At 34.4% G+C, this 18,582-nt stretch overlaps 1 protein-coding gene across 1 annotated transcript in view; it reads left to right on the top strand.

Moving 5' to 3' along the window:
* The first annotated feature begins 221 nt into the window (after nucleotides 1-221).
* The window catches only part of LOC149560019 (protein LEAD-SENSITIVE 1-like), an 84,564-nt gene continuing 66,203 nt past the window's right edge, over nucleotides 222-18,582 (top strand). The window contains exon 1 of the mRNA XM_089824414.1: nucleotides 222-515. Coding sequence (XP_089680540.1) covers nucleotides 422-515 — 94 coding nt within the window. The 5' untranslated portion in view covers nucleotides 222-421. The remainder of the gene's footprint in view (nucleotides 516-18,582) is intronic.

Here is an 18,582-nt window from a genome sequence, read left to right as displayed (position 1 = left end):
ACTATGTTGATTTTATTTGCATCACCATTTCCATGATCCGTCATGTATGAAGAAAACTTAAAAATCGTTTTGGTTTTTTTTAAAAACAGGCCAACTTACATAAAAACACTTCATTTTTTCTCAATCCCGCGAAGTGAGGGTGCGCGGGCTAACACTTCTTTTAACTAGGCCAAGCTTAAAACCTCACCTACTTATTACTCAAACAAAAGCAGAATGGGAATAGTGAGCGAACGAGCATACTTAAGAGGGAAGTAATGAATTGTCCGCTATCTACCACAAAATCTTAGAATCGGAGTCCCTGTAAAACCAGTGAATGGGAGAGCAAATGAGAATTTTTGAAGCCTTCATACTTCTTCTGATTTCAGTTTAGACAGATCAGCTGAAGAGTTTAAGCTTGTCTTCAACTATTACAATCTTAATCATGGGAGTGTTTTCTAATAGGAACAGCAAAGAGGATCTCCGACCAGGAGACCATGTTTATTCATGGAGGGTGGCCTACTCCTATTCTCATCACGGTACCCTCATTTCCCATTGCTTTTCCAATGTTTGCTTATTTTTCATCACCAGTAATGGGCGAGACTCTAGACATTTTTTCCCTTTTTCCATTCCTCAATGTATTTTGTCTTGGAATTTTCCTTGTTTAACCTTATCAGAAGTAGATGACCATCAAAGGCGTTAAACATCTAAGATTGACATACCCCATTAGTTGCAGAAACATAACTAAATATGCAAAATGAAAATGTAATTAGAAGCAGGGTGTCATATAATAATACTACAATGTTATTCCAAATCCCTCTTAACAGTTAATTTAGTGGGTTCTGTTCAAGCGCTTCAAGTCATATTGAAGCAACAGTTGCTCATCTGAATTGGCTCAACTCGTTAACATATAGAATACGGATACCCTCAGTCCATAAAAATGACAAATCAAATATAGTGCGCAAAGTGATTCATGTTAATTTATGTGGTAGCTTCCGTCCACGTTAATATAACTATGTGTGAAAGTACAGGGCATTAGTAAATATCTAGAAGCGATACACACTAATCAAGTCATGCAGAAGAGTGGGCATTTAATCAGCTATTTTATTGATGAAATCACCTGTCAAGGTGCCCATCTATTTCAAATGTGATGACTGAGTTGTATCTCTACTGGGAAATTTACTTAGGAATCGCAACCGGTCTCATCCTGCTCAGCAAGCCCACTCTCAATTGGTTGTGGTAGTCGATTTCCCTAAACATCCAACATGTGTAGATAGTTTAAATGTGATGATGGAGAGGTATCCTTCTGGTCATGTTTATCAAAAACTTGCAACTGCCTTCATTCTTTCGGTAGGCCTAATCCTCATTTGGGTGTGATATTTTACATGATTAAACATTTCAATATTTGTATGTAAAACACTTAACATACCTCTTAGGGATTTGAATATAAACCTCCATTAAGAAAACCAAGATGCTTTACAATCAAAGTTCGTCCATCTGGTCGGGGCATTTTATCATATTGCTGAGTATCTATTAAAATGAGTCAGAACCTGCAGCATGCAAATAGATTGGGCTTTTATTAGCTTCCTTTGTTATATTTGCTAGCGCATCTTACAGCATTATACTTGTCAGAAATTGTCAAGCAGAAGTTAGGTATTCATCCATTGCCACCTGTCTTTGAGTGGATCTCACCTTTGGCAGACTTGGTTTATTTCCTTTCCAGTACAGGCTTTGATGTTCACTTTAGCTTTGTTGGGAAGATATTTTCTATGTAAACATACTTTTAGGTATGCGTAAACTTTTATTTTATGAAGTAACATGAGATACATTTCCATAAAGTAATTGAGGAAACTTTACCTTGTTAACTACTGTTATGCTTTATTGAATTGTTCATCCAATGAAGCTACTTGGAAACATCTGCTGAGGATGTGAATGGCAGGTGGGAGGCATATCTATTCTTGCAAACTCAAAGTTTCATGAAAATAACACTTGAAGATTTGCATGGCATGTTAGAGAGATATCGATTCTTGCAAAGTTCAATGAAAGCGCCTATTTTAGTCCTTTGCAATTTGCTGACCAGCCCTCAGATGGAATATCAACCATGACATTTTGACTTCTCTAACAGCATTGAACATCAGCAGGGATTTTATGTAAATCAGTTTACCAGGTACTTGATTGAGAACAAATGAATAGCTCATATGGGATCTGATCATTTGTTTTTCATTTAGCAGGACAAGGTAAACTTGGTGTGGAATTGGAGAAGATAGTGAACATGTGGTGATTCAAACTCTGCAGATGAAGATGAGAAGGAATAGTAATCAGTATTTTATACATGTCCATGCTTGAAAACATGTCATACAAGTTCAGATAGTAGTGGATGCTGAAAGGAATATGATAATGATTTGAATTTTGAAATATCTAATATCAGAAGATCTCCAAGTGCATTTGAAATTCTGGATTACAAGGCATTGGACATATGGGCAATGGGCAAAAGTATTAATGTAAATGACTTTTTGGAGGTTACTATGGTAATGAAGAAGGAAAGAGACTGGAAAAATATCATGGGGAAATTTGATGCTAGATAGACTTACAATCATAGTTGATAGTGTTAAAATATAACTTCAGTAGAAGTGTTATTGGTACTGTGTTTTATATATGATTCTCTCTCTATATATGATTATTTATATATTAGTGAAGTCAATCATATATATTATATCAAGCATATATATATATGCTCATATCTTCATATATATATATATATATATATATATAATATAATATAATATACTTAGAAATTTCTTAACTCACCCGATATTCATATTAATATGTATTTAGCAATCTTAGTTTGTATCGGGCCAAATTTAGGATTGTTTCAGGCTTCCTCTTATAATGCCGACAGTGGATACATGTCCACATAGGGACATGTACTCTCCTCCATCCTATTAATATTGATATTGCCGTGAGCTGAAGGATATCAATCGATGGCAATGTTCTCTCTCTCAAAAGCAGATCAATATTCAATTTAAAACAATTTCAGTATTATACTGTTATATATATATATATATATATATATATATATATATATATATATATATATATATATATATAATATCATTAGAATATATTCAGACCGAATATCTGTATATTATCAGTTGTATTTAATACTCAGTCTGAAACATATTCAGACTTATTCAATTAGTTTGAAGCAACAATATTGAGTAAAGATCTATCTCAACTGATCTCTATCAGAGATCCTTTACATTTACATGGTATTAGAGCCATCTTGATAGAGAAATTCGACCTTATAATTTCTAAATATCAGATTCTAAATATCTTCAATTCACCATTAGATAGACTTGAAGGGGCCGCAAAATTTGCATCGTGGAAAATTCGAGTAATGATTATTCTACGAGAGATGGAATTAGAAGAATATATAGAGAAAATAAACCTGTACCAGAAAATGATCCAGACAAAACAACCTGGAAAAGACGCAACAATAAAGCTATGAAGATTATTATAGATTTTGTGAAGGATCACATTCTCCCTTCTATATCAATTCTTAAGGCAGCTTATGAAGTGTTTTCCACTATTAAGAATACCGTCGAAATTAATAACACTAGTAGATTGTTAACATTGAAACAAGATCTACTATACATAAAAATGAACAATGAAGAATCAATTACATCTTATTTTTGAAGAATCTCGGAGTTGAAAGATCAACTTGCAACTATTGGAAATCAAGTAGATGACAAAGAACTTGGCATTATAACTCTCAAAGGACTACCTCTATCTTGGGAAACATTCATTTGTGGACTAAGTTCTCAACCTGAACTTCCAAAATTTGAACAACTTAAAAATGAATGTACTCAAGAAGAGTCAAGATTAATATCTAGAGTAATAAGTTTAAATCAAGAGGGAGGCATTAAAGCTCTTCAAGTAAATACCAACAATAAAGGAAAGAAAGGGAAATTCAAATGGAAGAGAAAAGAATTGAACAAAACATATAAGAAATGAGATTGGTCAAAAGTATAATGCTTCAAGTGTGACAAATTTGGCCATACTCATAACTTCTGCCTAGAGCAAAAGAAAATTCAAGCAGCCCTAACAGAAGTCAAAAATGAAAAAGATGAAAACCTTGCATTCTACCTAGCACTCTCAAGTGAATTAAACTCCAACAAAAACACAAGGATTATAGACAGTGGAGTTGTTAGTAATTAATGTTCACAATATAACCGAGGGGGTGAATTAGTTATATAATTATCAAACTCAATATCAACTTAAATCAAACTTAATTATGTGAGCAATGTAATCAGCAATCATGAAAGACAGATATACACAATGACACCAGATATGTTGACTAGTGAAACCCTTGATCAGAGGTAAAACTCTGGTGGGAATGATACCCAAAAGATGATGTACTAATATAAATGTTCCTTGTGAAAGGCTAGATCCTGTTAGGAGTCTGATTAATCACATTTAGTACATATGAGTCCCTATTAGGGGACTTTGAATCCCTGTTAGGAGATTCCAACCCTGTTAGGAGTTGAATCCACTATCCAAACAACTTCAAGATCAGATCAACGAACCCACTGTCCAATTGACCTCGGTACTATTCCTTTAAGAATAATAGACGTGAAACAAGCTTTTACTTCTTCCTCTGTCCAGTACGTTGGACTTCTTCACCTTCAGATTGTGCAATCAGATCTGGAACTCTGTACTCAGTAATAATAACCCTTAAGGTCACTTACATGCATAGATAAGTCACTTTTCTTTTGTAGTGCTTTGCTGCTCAATAATTCGCAAGTCTTGTTTGCTCTCTATATGTTAAACACGGAAAAAATCTTTCTTTTATACCATGCTCAATAATAAATCCTCGAGTCGGCTTCCCACTTAATTATAATACATTAATTAAATGAATACACATCTAACTAATGCTGTCGGCTCACAGTTATAAACAAACTTTCACATGTGCGACTTCTGCACATGCATACTCTCTGACGCCATCAGTGGTCAGTATATTGTCTCTAGTTAACTACGCAACCTTTCACTACATTTGTAATGAACTGCAACAATCACACAATAGGAATTGCTTTCCTAATACTCTGTTTCCATACGGTTCTCTATAGATCAATCATATCTTTTGTACATTGTCAATTCAGGTTTTGTGCATTTACCCTTCTAACAAAGACATACTGTAGTATGCATTGGAAATTGCACATTAACAAATAAGTAATATATTGTTCTTAATACAAGAATCACAGTCTGCCGCTCTATTAGTTTTTTACAAACTTATTACTATGTTGTCATGAATGACAAACACAGTCATGAGTACATCATATCAATGTTCTGCAATGCTCCCCCATAGCATTAACATTCATGCTAACAATCTCCCTCTTTGGCATTGATGGCAACATAGATGAAAAACATCTAAGTTCCAAGAATACCAAATATACATCTTCATCATGTTCCGCTTTCTTCCGAATTGAACTACATAGAATATTTTTTATGTCACTCTCCCCCCCCCCCCCCCCATTGAGATCAATGTCAAAGGTAATAAACAAATGGTTCAATTGCTTAAAGATATAATAATTTACTAGCACGACCACAAGCCGGTTTGTTGCTTTACAACTTTTGTATATAAATCCATAAACAACTCAAGTGTTTAGAGACACTGTTGCGTGCCAATTACCAATTACCAAGAGTCCTTTGTTGACTTTGTTCATCACATATACTCCCCCATTGAGAAAGCATCAACATATAGTTTAGTTCAACAATGGTGCTCTGTTCCTTGGGCTAATGCACTTTTGCATCTTCTATTTTGAAGTAGGCAGGGGCATAACCCCAAGCATACCTCTTAGGTACTCAAATATATCCTTTGGTAAGGCATTTGTGAAAATATCTGCAATTTGTTCCTTAGTGTTAACATACTCTAGTCTGATTTCTTTCTTTGCAACTTTCTCTCTCAACACATTGTTCTGCAAGTCATTGTTAGCGATGACTTCCATATTTTCATGGTTAGCCTCTAGATCAACAATAGTTACCAAAGCTATCTCTTCTACTACTTCCTTTTTCTTAATCTTATCAAAATCACTCAAGAATTCTTAATCTTAATTAGAAAGAAAACTCTTTCTTGCTTTTCTCAATCTCTTAGGACATTTAGTTGAAAAATGACAAAACTCTTTACATGTCCAACAAACAAGAAACTTCATACCTTCAGGTTCTATCCTTGTAAGCAGATCAATAGCTTCTTTTATCTTTGTATCATCTTCTGTTCTGGATCTATCTTCACTTGTGCTGTTGTTTCTTTGTATGCAGCAGAAGGATTCTGGATCTGTAAACTCAATATTCTGTTCTTTACACAAATCTGATAACTCACCAAGAATTTTCATAATTCGTGTGTCGAATTTTTTTTTGTCAGATGTAGGACTTTCTTCTTTGAATATGTTGAGCTGAAATACATTACCTCTGGTTCTTGTGCCAATACCAAGCAATTTTCCTTCCTTGTCCTTGATGATGCATGTGTCATTACCAAACTGTAGTTGGTAACCTTTGTCCACAAGCTGTCCAACACTTAACAAGTTATGTTTTAGTCCATCTACAAAATAAACATCATCAATATTTGTTTTACCATCAAGTGTGATAGATCCAATTCTTGTAATGTGACAGCTTATACATTGTTCCCTACTCTGACAATCGCTCCATCATGACTTTTGAATTTGACAAATTTGCTCATATCACTAGTGATGTGATGTGAACAACCACTATCAATGATCTAATCTTTCCTTTCAACTTGTGAAATCAGCGCAATTTCTTCTCTAATATCTTTGTCAAGATTATCCTCCTTTATAGCTCCGAATCCCAATTCATCTTCACTTTTGCTTTGGTCATATTTTTCTTCTTCTTCTTCTTCTTCTTCTTCTTCATTAGCATATAAGCAATTCCTGGGTCTTCTAGGTTTGAATCTTCCCTTATACTTCCTTTCTCTTTTAGGACGCTTAGATGCGTAATGACCATATTCATTGCATGTCCAACAGCTCCACAAGAAGAGCTACTCCTCCTTTGATTTTTTCCTCAACAGTTTTGCTGCTGCTGGTGATGTCTTCTTGTGCTTTTGTATTCTTTGCTAGACCAAGTTTAACACTTAATGCACTGAATGCTGTCTCAACTTTTGCTAATTCTCTAGATTGTTTTAGATCAAATTCTGCAGCTTCAATCTACCAAGCAATGTTTCTTTGGTGAAATTTTCAGTACAGGGTATCATTAGTTGAATCGTCTGTGTTACTGTCTTGAAAGGTGGTGTCAGACTTTTCAAGATCTTCCATATTACTTCATCATCGGATTTGGTTCCTCCATAGGATTTGATTCCTACAACAATCTCAGATATTTTGCCAATATAGCTTCTTACAGATTCATCTTTCATCATTCTAGCATCTTGAAATGCACAATGCAAGTTTTGTAATCTAACTCTTTTTGCATCTGTATCATCCTCATAGTTAGCTTCTAAAGTTTTCCAAATTTCATGAGATGTTTTGATTAGTTTTACCTGACTGTACTCACTTTCAGGTAGAGCTGACAATATTGTTTCTCTTGCCCTTATGTTGCACATAAATACTTCTCTGTGCTCCTCGATACAACTTTCAAGATCATCTTCTTCCGCAAACTCCTTAGATACCTTGGTTACAAGCTAATATCCTGGACCCATGCACAAAAGATGAGTTTTCATCTTGTCCTTCTAGTTGTCGAAATTGATGCCATCAAATTTTAGACTTTCCTTTTTGAACATATTTGCCATAGATCTCCTTAGGTTTTAAAACCCTTTCTTCAAGGACCTGATGCTCTGGTACCAATTGTTAGTAATTAACATTCACAATATAACTGAGAGGGGGGGGGGGGTGGTGAATCAGTCATATAATTATCAAACTCAATATCAGCTTAAATCAACTTAATTATGTGAGCAATGTAATCAGCAATCATGAAAGATAGATATACATAGTGACATCAAATATGTTGACTAGGGAAACCCTTGATCAGAGGGAAAACCCCGGTATCATTCCCACAAAATGATGTACTAATATAAATGTTCCTTGTGAAAGGCTAGACCTTGTTAGGAGTTTGATTAATCACATTCAATACATACGAGTCCCTATTAGGAGACTTTGAATCCCTGTTAGGAGATTCTAACCCTGTTAGGAGTTGTGGAAGTCAGCTGAACCCACTGTCCAAATAGCTTCAGGATTAGATCCACGAACCCATTGTCCAATTGACCTCGGTACTATTCCTTTAAGAATAATAGATGTGAAACAAGCTTTTACTTCTTCCTCTGTCCAGTATGTCAGACTTCTTCACCTTCAGATCATGCAATCAGATCTGGAACTTTGTACTCAGTAATAATAACCCTTAAGGTCACTTTCATGCATAGATAAGTCACTCTGCTTCTGTAGTGCTTTGCTGCTCAATAATTCGCAAGTCTTGTCTGCTCTCTATATGTTAAACACGAAAAACAAATTTCTTTTATACCATGCTCGATAATAAATCCTTGAGTCGGCTTCCCACTTAATTATAATACATTAATTAAATGAATACACATTTAATTAATGCTGTCGGCTCACAGTTATAAACAAACTTTCATGCGTGCGACTTCTATACATGCGCATTCTCTAACATCATCAATGGTCAGTATACTGTCTCCAGTTAATTGCGCAACCTTTCACTACATTTGTAATGAACTGCACCAATCACACAATAGGAATTGCTTTCCTAATACTTTGTTTCCATACGGTTCTCTATAGATCAATCATATCTTCTGTACATTGTCAATTCAAGTTCTGTGCACTTACCTTTGTAACAAAGACATACTGTAGTATGCGTTGGAAATCGCTCATTAACAAATAAATAATATATTGTTCTTAATACAAGAATCATAGTTTGCCGCTCTATCAGTCTTTTACAAACTTATTACTATGTTGTCATCAATGACAAACACAGTCATGAGTACATCGTATCAATGTTCTGCAGTGCTACCCCATAGCATCAACATTTATGCTAACAGGAGCATCATGTGATATCACATACTTAAGTAATAAATTTGAAAGTTTTGAAGGATATTCCTTTGAAGAAGTAACTATTGGAGATAACTCTACACATCATGTAAAAGGTATTGGATCATGTTTAATACAATTGAATTCAGGTATCACTCTTCAACTTAAGAATTTTATTTCTACTTGGTATAATGAAAAATTTGGTCTCCATCTCTGGCCTTGCAGACCAAGGGTATCGAATCAACTTCCAAGAAGATAAAGTACAATCTTGGCCAAAGAATTCCAACATTAAGAAAGCTTATCCATTGGATTTCGAGATGGAAGTTTATATAAACTTTGTAACCATAAAAATTTAGCCCTAAATCATGAAATATCAAACTCAAATGAAATTTGGCATAGAAGACTAAATGATTTTCATTCCCATGCCTTATCATCTATAAGAAAAAATAGTAATAGGGGTTACCTAGTCTAAAAACTAATCATTCCGGTATTGTTAAAGGATGTGCCCTAGGTAAAATCACAAAAGGGTCCTTTCCCAAAAGTGAACACAAATCTAATTTTGTAATTGAACTCATTCATATTGATCTATGTGGTCCTATATCTATACCTTCCTAAAGCGGATGCCTCTACTAGGTGATTTTTATAGATGGCTATCCTAGGAGAACTTGGATTTGCTTCCTTAGACAAAAGGAATCAACCAAAGTGTTATCCAAATTCAAAGAATTTAAGGCCTTAGTTGAAAACCAATCTGGACAGAAAATCAAAACCCTGAGATCAGATAAATGGGGTGAATATATTTCAGAATCTTTTAAGATTTTTGCATTTCTATTGGGATCAAGAGGGAGTTTTCTGTACCATATAATCCTCAACAAAATGTAGTAGCAGAAAGGAAAAACATAACCATTATTGAATCAACCAGAGCCATGATGCATGATCAAAACCTTCACACCTCATTGTGGGCTGAAGCTTCTAATTGCGTAGTTTATTTCCAAAATAGATTTCCTCACTCAATATTGGAAAATCCTACTCTTGAAGAAGTATTTATAGGCAACAAGCTAGATTTAAGCCATCTAAGAATATTTGGGTGTCCTGTTTATATTCACATTCCTAAAAAAAAGAGAACCAAATTAGAACCATCTGGAAAGAAGGGCCTATTCATCGGATATAGTGAATCATCCAAAAGTTACAAGATCTATGTCCCTGGACAAAGAACCATTGAAATTAGCAGAGATGTAAATTTGAAGAAGACATTGCTTTTAATCTCTCCAAGAACATTGATGAATCATACTCAGAACCTACTACTGAACTAGATGAAAATCTTTCAGTAGAGAATGAGAGGGAGATTGATACTAAACATATTACACCTCCTATTCCAAATTCAGAGAATATTGAAAATCTTGACAATAAAAAGAGACTACTTTGGGCTAGAAAAATGATAGAAGAAAATCACATAGAACCTGATGAAGTAGTCAGAGAAAACAAGAGAACTAGGAATAATTCATGCTATATAGCATTGCTATTTGAGCTCCTCAAAATAGAGACTACAAATGTCAAAGAAGCATTATTATGCAAATCTTGGAAAGATGCAATGATTGGAGAATACCAATCCATATTAAAAAATGATGTGTGGGATGTTGTTCCCAGACCCAAAGATAAATCAGTTGTCTCTTCTAAATGGCTATACAAAATCAAGCATGCACTAGATGGTAGCATTGAAAAATACAAAGCCAGATTTGTAGCTCGCGGATTCTCTCAAAAGGAAGGAATAGATTGTGAAGAAACATTTGCTCCATTCGCCCAGTACACATCTATTAGGACCATCATGGCCATCGCAGCATCCAAAGGGTGGAAGATACATCACATAGATGTCAAAATTGCGATTCTAAATGGTGAAATTGAAGAAGTATATATTGAACAACCAGAAGGATTTATTACTCATGACAAAAACTCTCATGTGTGTAAACTAAAGAAAGCACTGTATGGTCTTAAGCAAGCACCCAAGGCATGGTACAAAAGAATAGACAACTATCTCTCAAAATTAGGGTATTCCAAAAATAAAGTTGATTCTAACATATACTTCAAAATAGTTGAAGATGATATGATTAAACATGTACTGTATGTTGATGATTTACTAATAACAGGTGAAGAACATCTTATAGCTAAATGCAAACAGGAACTAACAACGAAATTTGACATGAAAGACCTAGGACTTCTTCATTACTTCCTAGGTCTAGAAGTTTGGCAAAAGGAGAATACATTTTCTTAAATCAAGGAAAATGCACTGTTGACATTTTAACTAAGTTTGGAATGATGGATTATAAACCCGTAAGTACTCCTATGGAAGCAAATCTACGCAAATTGAAGAATGGATTTGAATCTGAACCTACTGATCCTACTTACTACAGGAAAATTATTGGGTCATTGATGTACTTGGTAAACACTCGTCTTGATATCTGTTATGCAACTAATACATTAAGTCAATTCATGTGTGAACCAAAAAAGATATATCTTATGGCAGCTAAGCATCTTACGATACTTATGAGGTTCAGTTGGTATGGGTCTCAAATATGATCAAGTTGAAATCAGTCTTCATGGATATTCAGATTATGATTGGGCAGACAACTCTACTGGTCGTAAGAGTACCACAAGATGTTTCAGTTTTGGGTCGGAAATGATTTCTTGGTTCAACAAAAAACAATCATTAGTCACCTTAAGCTCTACTGAAGTAGAATATATAGCCTCTTCCATGGGTTTTAAGATTTAGCTATAGTCGGATTGATTTAATCATAAGATACAATGTTGATATATATATATATATATATATATATATATATATATATATATATGCTATATTGTGATTTATATTATTAATATATATTAACTAATAATGATTAATCATAGAGACATGTCTCTCTTGAAGAGACATGTCTCCCACTCTTATATTTATAAGAGATTGGGATTTGCATTTGGAACACATCAATTACAATGGCCATGTTAGTATATTTGTAGAAAAGATCCATGCTGCTTAACATGGTATCCAAGCAAGGCTGCAAATATAAGTAATTTTACATATTTCTGACTATAGACTCTCACACAAAGCATTGAACAGGAAGATGAAAGAATTGAGAAGTCCAGATTAGTGAACAATAAGGGAAATCACAACCCCATCTGGACTTGCATCCGGTTTTGGTTCTCTCCATAGACACTATGTGCTACTTTGTGTTGACCACTAATATATTAGATAATGTCACTTTAAAAACCACTATCACATATGAAGTTTTGTTCAATGAGCGGATTAGACTCTGAGTTGACATTCCTATCTCAATGTTGCATGCTGTGACTTGAATGTGGAAGTACATGCATGTACCATGGTCAATATTTGAATTCAATACATTATATCAAACTCTTGGTGGATGCTCCCTCGTTACCACCTATCAACTTAAATATTTTGAGCCTGAGCTTTAATGTCGATTCAAGTCCATATTATCAATGTCTGCTTTGATGCCATTAACTTCTACTATTGATCAATTCAGACTTGTGGAGTGCTTGAGTCAATCTCTGGCACCACCTTTGGGAATATACAATATACCCCTAGTTTTCAATGTCATATGTCCATTACAAAGTGTGAATAATTTGGATCAAAAGGCGCTTTCACAGAAAAGCACCATGCCTTTACTTCTTTGTCTTCATATCTTTCCATGCTTTATTGCGAACTTGAGCCCCGATGCTTCAAATACATTTGTATGTTCTACCTATTGACTTCTGGCTTGGTGCCTTGAAGTGTGATTTTCGGTCTCAAGCATTTCGTTGAATAGATCATTAGCATCGTGTCTTCAAGTACTTGACTTATTCACAAAAGGAGTGATATTATATCACATATTTTACTAGTCTGTAGTGCATCCTCAAATATATAAGTCCTTCATTCATGCAATTGTGTACTTGCCATCTTTGACACATTGGATAACATCATGTGAATTGATCATCTATGATGTGAATATGAAGAAAATTAACGATGAGGTCTAGAATGTGGTTGCGGTAAAGGCAAGCTATTAAAGAGAATGTGGATCAAACCACAAAAACCGTATAAAGGTATCGAAAGTATAGTGGGCTCCACACATAGAAAATGCGCTTAATATTCTGAGAAGATAAAATAATAGAGCCAATGCACACAATCATTACAAGCTAAGGTCTTGAGACCTGATCAAGTAAGTATTATAATCAATTTGAATATTCCATATTTTCAAGGAAGGTCCAAAATTCTAGGAGACAATATTGAGTAAGTATAAATGGTAAGTTCAATGATTCCTTTGAAATTATTTGTGGAAATATATATTTATTTATTCAATTTGTGTATATATATATATATATATATATATATTTAAAGATTAAAAGTTTACATGATTTAATGTTTAGATCATTTATAGATGTTTATTCAAAATTAAATTTTGTTCTTATAGTTAAAACTATATTATCATTAAGAGTAATTATTTAAGGTTATTTTTTACTATAAGAGCTATCTGTTTTGATATTTTCCTTTGAGAATGTTATTGCAGGAAGAGGGAGTTTCAGATTCAGGGGGAGTCTGACACATGCATCTGAAGGAGTGGATAGAGAATATGTGGCAATGATCCTTTAAGATTTTGATCATATTAGAATCAGAGAGCGTCGACTTCATTTAAACTTTTGGCGTCATGCATATCATTGTGTGATTTAATCCCAAATCCCTTGCAAGGTTCTCTAGACAAAGTTTGTTCCGAAAATTACTACTGGTTATGTTATTGCTAGAATATAGAAAACAATTCAAAATAAATGATCCATCTTGGTTTTCTTGAGTGGGTGTTGATTTGGAAGCAATGTCAATACTTAGTTGCCTCTATTAATAAGCTTAATGAGTGTTTTGATCTTCATTGGACTAAAAGACCAAACTAGAAAGAAGAAGTCGGAGATAGAGGTTGATATCATTCATGGATGATTGTCCCTCATTAGACTTGATATTGATTGAAATTTTTTGTTGAGCCATCCTTATAAATATTGGTGTCCATGTTTCATTCCCTTTCGTTATCGGGAGTTATAAAGAAAAATGAATAGTCTATGGGGCAATACAATGTCATGAATGGGAAACATTATAGTCAAGAGCATAATATAGTTCCTTTCTCTCTCATGACAATATTGAGAAGCAATAAGCCTACTGTTAAGTTGCTGCTAGTGTAGCAAGAGAGGGTCCAAACTCATTTCATTAGCTATGATATTAGATCAATTGATCAAGTAGCATTATTGCTTCAGTAACATTTTTCCTTCAAGACATAAACAAGGTTGACAAGTTCTTACATTGTCAGTCATATGATGAGTGAACGGTAATACATAAAGTACTCATCTTCCAAAACACATCAATGATTTGTTTAATGACAACAAGCAGCAAGTTTTTGGAGTGGAAGATTTTGATGTATCGAGTATCAATGTCACATCATCAAGTTGGAGCGACTATAAGAGACAGCCCAACTATGGACTATCAAAAGGGGTGGAATATTTTAAGGAAGAGGAGAAGTTGTATATGTGATTTTGAATGGAAGATATTGTCAACTTCTCATTGCAGTAGCACAAAAGTTATTTAATTTTTCTCCTCCTCAATGCTAGGAAGTACAAATTTTGTTGACATATTCTTCCTTTCTAATCTACATAGTGAGTCTCAACAGATTGCATAGATGGCAGAATTCTTTAGGACAATGGTTCGGTTTAGTAAAATGATAAAATGATAAATGAACCCTTAATAGTCAGTACTCAACATGGTACAAACATACTAAGGTTCTGAGATCTATTAAACAAAAAAAGGAATCCATTTTTGATTTGATGCAAAATTGTTCAACAATATAAGAATGAGTGGGAATTTTACATTGTGGGGGGGAATAATAGTCAATGTTCCATTCCCACTTGAACCTTCTTTAGAGGGGAGATGTTCCATCCTCATATAATCTAAGAAGACAATTTCTGAATCTTCACGTGCAAATCTTTTACATTTATCTACTCATTTTAGTCTCTCTTATTTGTAATTCTATACATACTATAAGGGTTATTTGCCTTGATCTTCTCCTTTATGTTTGAGGATGTTCTTACAGGAAAAGTAGGTTGGTACTTTACACATGATACCAAATATTGTGCAGATTCAATCTAATGATAGTAGCTCCAAAGACCTTGGTGATCAAGATGGATAAAGTGTGGCTCTTAAAGCAAACGTCTTTGATGGTTGAAATTATGAGATCCTTCTACATTAAGAGGGAGTATAACACTTCTTCTAAGGCAACACAGGAGCTTAGAAGATTAATACTCAGAGGGAGTCTAGAAATACATGTGTATGATTGCATGATCTTGATGGGCCTACTCTTGAGTGCATCATGAGGAATTATTAACTTATCGCTAAAAAATCAAAAGATTGAAATCAGATTTAGAGTGAGTTTGACAAGCATCCTTGGGTGAAGAGAGCTTTTGAGGAAGTAACTGGAGGGCCTGACTTCTCAAGATCGATGATAAGAGGGAGAATTTTGAGGTGCAATCCTTTGTAAATGATATGTTCTCTATGAGGAGAAGTTCTAAGTGAAATTCTTTGTAATGCTTTTTTTTGTGAAAGAGAATTGAGGTGAAAGCCTTATATCACCCTTTGACTTGGTTCATGGTGGTTACTATTTCGCATATGATATGTAATGAAGGTGACAATCTTTTATTGACATATATAAGCAAAAGGTAATCATTGTAAGATGACAATCTTATAAATGGTAGACCTTTTATCATGACAGACTTCATCAAGTTGTTGTCCCAGAATGTTGAAAGTCATGATAACAAATGTATCGTAACAGACTTCATTAAGTTGTTACAAAAAGATTAAATTTTTACAATTGTGTTATGAAAGGTGACGATCTTTCTTATATGTGAGGTCACTATTTTAAGGCAACGACCTTGTCAATAATTGATCTATCTCGTAACAACAAAATGTGTTGGAGCAAGTGTTATCATGGTTCTTTAGGCCGAATTTTGCCAGACACCTTGATAACCAACTTATCATGGTTCTTTGGCCGGATTTTGCTTGACACCTTGATAACCAACTTATTATGGTTTATTGGGCTAGATTTTTGCCGAACACCTTGATAATCAACTCATCATGGTTCTTCAAGTCAGATTTTGCCGAACACCATGAAAATCAATTGTTATGGTTCTTCAGGCCGGACCTTGCTAAACACCATAACTTAAATCTATCATAGACCATACTTAAAGTGGTGTTCAAATTTTGTATTATATTTGCTTCAATTTTTTTTGCTAAAGAGGGAGTGTTGAAAAATTTAGCCTTATAGTGAAATTGTATACTTGAGAACATAATGTGTTCTACAAATCCTCCCTAGCTAAGGAGTGTTAAGATTATAGCTACAGTCGGATTGATTTAATCATAAGATACAATGTTGATATATATATCACATATATATGATATTATACTACATATATATAATATTATATATATAATATATTATACATATGTATTATATATAATACATATGTTATATTTTGATTTATATTATTAATATATATTAACTAATAACGATTAATCATAGAGACATGTCTCTTTATGAGACATATCTCCTACTCTTATATTTATAAGAGATTGGGATCTACATTTGGAACACATCAATTACAATGGCCATGTTAGTATATTTGCAGAAAAGATCCATGTTACTTAACAATTGGAGCTAGAGAAGTAGTATGGTTGAGAAAATTGCTAGTTGGATTGTTCAAGAAACCTTTGAAGTCCGCTATCATTCACTGCAATATTCAAAGTTGTATCAAGTTTTCGGCAAATCCAATTTTCCACAATCAATCTAAGCATATTGAAATACCTTATCATTATATTAGGGATATGGTAGATCGAGATGTTCTCAAACTAGAATACATAAGTACAAATGAGCAGATAGCAAATGTCCTTACCAAACCTCTTACTAAGTTCAAATTGGAATATTTCAGAGGCAAACTTGGTATAATTAAATTGTAATTATAAATATTGAAATTAAGTTTCAATTTTCTTGTTATATATGTGTGTTTATGCTACTGTTTCATGGTTGCATCAGATATGTAATGAAAGGTGACAATCTTTCATTGACATATATATTCAGAAGGTAACCATTGTAAGGTGACGATCTTACAAATGGTAGACCTGTTATCATGACAGATTATATTGTTGTTTTGGATATCCTAAAGTCATTGATAACGAATGCATTATGATCAGACTACATTTAGTTGTCTCGAAGTGTCCCCGCTCATAATACTTGTCATGATAGAGTTCATCACATTTTGATTTCAGCTATTTGACAACTCAATATTTTAGAGTGTTTTAAAGTTAGATAATTTGTTCTCCTGATAAATATCATTGAAGTTGATACCAGTTTGTATATCAAGAGTACCTGAGAAATTTTGATATCTCACTTCTATAATATTCCCGTCATAAAATAGATTATTAATCAAACTATTGTTAATGGGCCGATTGATTTAATATATCTCGGACCCATTTTTGTTTTGTTTTTGTGGTTTGTGTTGCTGTCGGTTATCTTTGTACACCCTCGGAAAGTTTTTCCCGATAGGTATTTAAGCATGGCTTGTAGGTAGTCATTAAGTAGGCGATTTGTATTATTTTCTATGTACCTGTGAATTCTTGTTGGAGTTCTTTGTTGTTCACCATTTCGAAAGTGAAAGACCTTCCCTATTTGGTTTTGTCCGGTATCGGTGAGATTCAACTTTCACCCTATTCTGTCGCCTGTAACATTTCGTTTGGATCTGGCAAATCGAAGCATCATTTTCACATATATTAATTGAAGGTTGTTTGTGTTCAAATCTTCATTCTTGTTTGGCATTATCTGATGAATTCGGGATTATTAGTTTAAAGTGCAGATTTTTAGTCATTCTTTCTTCCATACCCCATTCACTGCTCACAACACTTTGTGCCACTACCATTATACACTTGTACGGCCTCTAGGCTAAGTCGTATTGCCTCCAAACTAACAGGATGACATCCACTCATATACTGTACGACCTTCACACATATCCCGTATGGCTTCACCTACTGTGTCTTGAGACTACTGTACGACCATCAAGATCAACCGTGCGGCCTCCTGACACCCCCACAGACTTACCTCTCTGCTACTCCCTGTACGGCCTAACTGTCTGTCCATTCTCCCCATCACAACCAACAACCCTATTGTACGGCCATCAATTTGCCAGCCTCCCAACAGCTACCGTATGACCTCTTTTAGGCCTCCTTCCATGTGCAATAGGGCAATTTGACTTGACATTTGTCAGGTTTATACTTGTACAAATCTGCTCCAGAGGCGTAGCCGAACAATGAAACATTACAGTGGTATCAGAGCTTCGATCCTACCAGCCTGTGGACGGTGAGTGAGAGTTTATAGCCAAAAGAGAAGAAGAACGCATTTTGTTGATAGAATGGCTGCCAAACTGGGACCCATAGCTGTCGAACTTGTGGCGCTATTGATAGAACTTGCGAGGAATCAGGCATTGATCAATGATACTCAACGAC

Source organism: Cupressus sempervirens, chromosome 4, assembly GCF_028749045.1.
Source record: "Cupressus sempervirens isolate cs-2001-9-10 chromosome 4, ASM2874904v1, whole genome shotgun sequence".
Taxonomy (NCBI): Eukaryota; Viridiplantae; Streptophyta; class Pinopsida; order Cupressales; family Cupressaceae; genus Cupressus; species Cupressus sempervirens.
Note: the sequence above shows the minus strand (reverse complement) of the source record. Positions and strands in the feature narration are given on the sequence as shown.